General features: G+C 43.5%; 1 protein-coding gene across 1 annotated transcript; it reads left to right on the top strand.

The window, feature by feature from the left end:
• Window positions 1–10: 10 nt before the first annotated feature.
• LOC107681657 (sorting nexin-19-like) lies at window positions 11–1,888 on the top strand (the record flags this gene model as incomplete). Its single annotated transcript, XM_016477981.1, has 2 exons — window positions 11–1,588; window positions 1,750–1,888. Coding segments are annotated over exons 1-2 (1,684 nt in total), but the record flags the coding sequence as incomplete, so codon positions are not given.
• Between the last annotated feature and the right edge of the window lie 458 nt (window positions 1,889–2,346).

Below are 2,346 nucleotides of genomic sequence, written 5' to 3'. Positions count from 1 at the left end.
GACAGTCCATCCCTTTCCAATTTAAGATCTCAGATGTGACAAAATGCCTGGTGCTGCCAATCCAAATCCGTGGAGTTTCTCTGAGTTACTGGGGCAGAGGAGCATTCTTGGAGTTGTAGTTTTGATTGCATGGTTAGTTCTGTTCCATCTTCTGGTGAATGTGTGGCTGCTGTGCATCTTCACCAGTCTGTTGGTCGTGCTGGGTGGATGGCTGGGATCTCGTGTCGCTTTGGATGCCAACAGCCTCCTTCATTTGGAGCACTTTCTACCGCTGCGTCAGTCCCCTGAAGTTCACACTACCTCAGAGAGTGAACAAAGGCTGGATTGGGAGATTCAGAGTGCCGTTGACAAGGCTGTGCGGGACTTTGTGTCATCCTGGTACTGCAGTTCTGTTTCTAAAGGAGGGGATGAGTTTGAATGGGAGGTGAGGGATGCCATGCTGGAGGTGGCCGCTGAACTGAAGAGGAGGGCGAAGCAGGTGGACCGGAGAGCACTGTCCCAGAGGGTTCTAGAGCTTTGCGGATGCCATCTGCAAAGCTTTAGCCAAGCCAAGGAACGCCAACGCACACTGCAAGAAGAGTCTAACCAAACTTTTTCAAACTCACAAAAACTACGGAGATTGTACATTAGAGCTGATTTTCCTCACCCTGCCCTTACTGGCCCAGCTAACCAGCTCTGCTACACCAGAGCACTGGTAGATCTCCTCATGCACATCCTTATTCCCAAATCTCACTTGGAAACAAGAACAGGCCGGTACATGGTGGGAGAGCTCATCACCTGCAATGTTGTTCTGCCCCTCGTGGCAAGAATATCCAATCCAGATTGGTTAAACCAGACCATTGTAAATGTGTTCACCCAATCCACTGACAAAGAAGCACCAAGCCCGCAGCAAACACCTCCAGAAAACGAGGAAGAATCTGTTGGCAGCTTCTGGGATTGTGACTCCCCAATTACTTTCAACTGTCCTGAAACCTCCAGCATGCAGACAGCTTGGTCTGAATCCACAGCTCCCCTTCATGATTCATCTGAAACAAGTTTCCAGAGTCAGTGGTCCTCTGATGAAAATGTACAAGGGACGAGAAGTTCCAGCATTCTTTTTCCAGAAAGAATGACCCAAAGTACAGCCGAACTGCTCAGATCTCCTTACCGCACCAGCCGCCTCTATAAACACACTGACTACGACCTGGATTCACCCTCTTCAGATGAGAGAAAGATATCTAGTGAGTCTTTGAAACGAACAGACTCAGATGATGAGAACTTCTGCGACTGCATGTCTCCTTCAGACTTTTGTGGCTTGGTTTGTCTGGAGGAAGACACGTTGGGTCTTTTGGAGAAGTGTTTCAGACAAAATGTGATAATTTCAGAGCCTCCATCACCGGAGAGTACAGTGGAAGAGTGTCCAGTCCAACCCCTGATTTACACATCAAACTCCATCCCCAGAAGCCTTGGTCTGGACTCGTTAGTTTTTGATAACTTGGGAAATCTAGAGGGACCGGTAACTATTCAGAACTTGCAAATCACTGGGACCAGCACAGCCAAAGAGCAAAGAAGCAACAGCACTCATCCTTATACTCTTTACACTATAAAGGTGAGATTCTCAGAAATTACAGGAAGACTTTTCCTTTATTGTATTTAATTTGGAACATAACTTGGAATCAGTGCATTACATGAAAAGGAATTTTTGAGGGGCATTTTCTTTACCTGTTTTACTAATTCAGTATTGATTCATTGCGTTTTGTGTGTTCGTAGTATAAAACCGCTGGCGATTCAGAGAGTTCAAAGTCTGATCAGCCTGTTGTATATCATATGGTGAACCGGCGCTACAGTGAGTTCCTCAATCTGCAGACCCGTTTGGAGGAAAGGCCTGATCTCAGGAAGGTGATCAAAAGTAAGACATTTTTAAACGACAATAACGTAAGCTTTAGAACATGTTGTCAGAATTGCATAGTAAAAAGTAATATACACTACCTTTCAAACGTTTGGGGTCATTAAGATTTTTTTGCTGTTCTTTTGAAATTTCTTTTCATTAAAGAATCCTGCAAGAAATTTAATGTGTAATGGTTTCCACAAAAATATTAGGCAGCACAACTGTTATTAACTTTGATAATAATAAGAATTATTTCCTGAGCAATTGTTTCCTCAGCATATTAGAATCGTGATATCTGAAAGATCATGTGACACTGAAGACTGAAGTAATGGCTGCTTTGCCATCACAGGAATGAATTACATTGTAATATATTCCAATATATATACGTATATACTGTGTGTGTGTGTATATATATATATATATATATATAGTTTTAGCTTGTCATCAGGGCAGTACACTGAAGTCTCAAACCTTTTAAA

The sequence above is a fragment of the Sinocyclocheilus anshuiensis genome, unplaced genomic scaffold, assembly GCF_001515605.1.
Source record: "Sinocyclocheilus anshuiensis isolate Anshui unplaced genomic scaffold, SAMN03320099.WGS_v1.1 scaffold15465, whole genome shotgun sequence".
NCBI classification, from domain to species: Eukaryota; Metazoa; Chordata; class Actinopteri; order Cypriniformes; family Cyprinidae; genus Sinocyclocheilus; species Sinocyclocheilus anshuiensis.
Note: the sequence above shows the minus strand (reverse complement) of the source record. Positions and strands in the feature narration are given on the sequence as shown.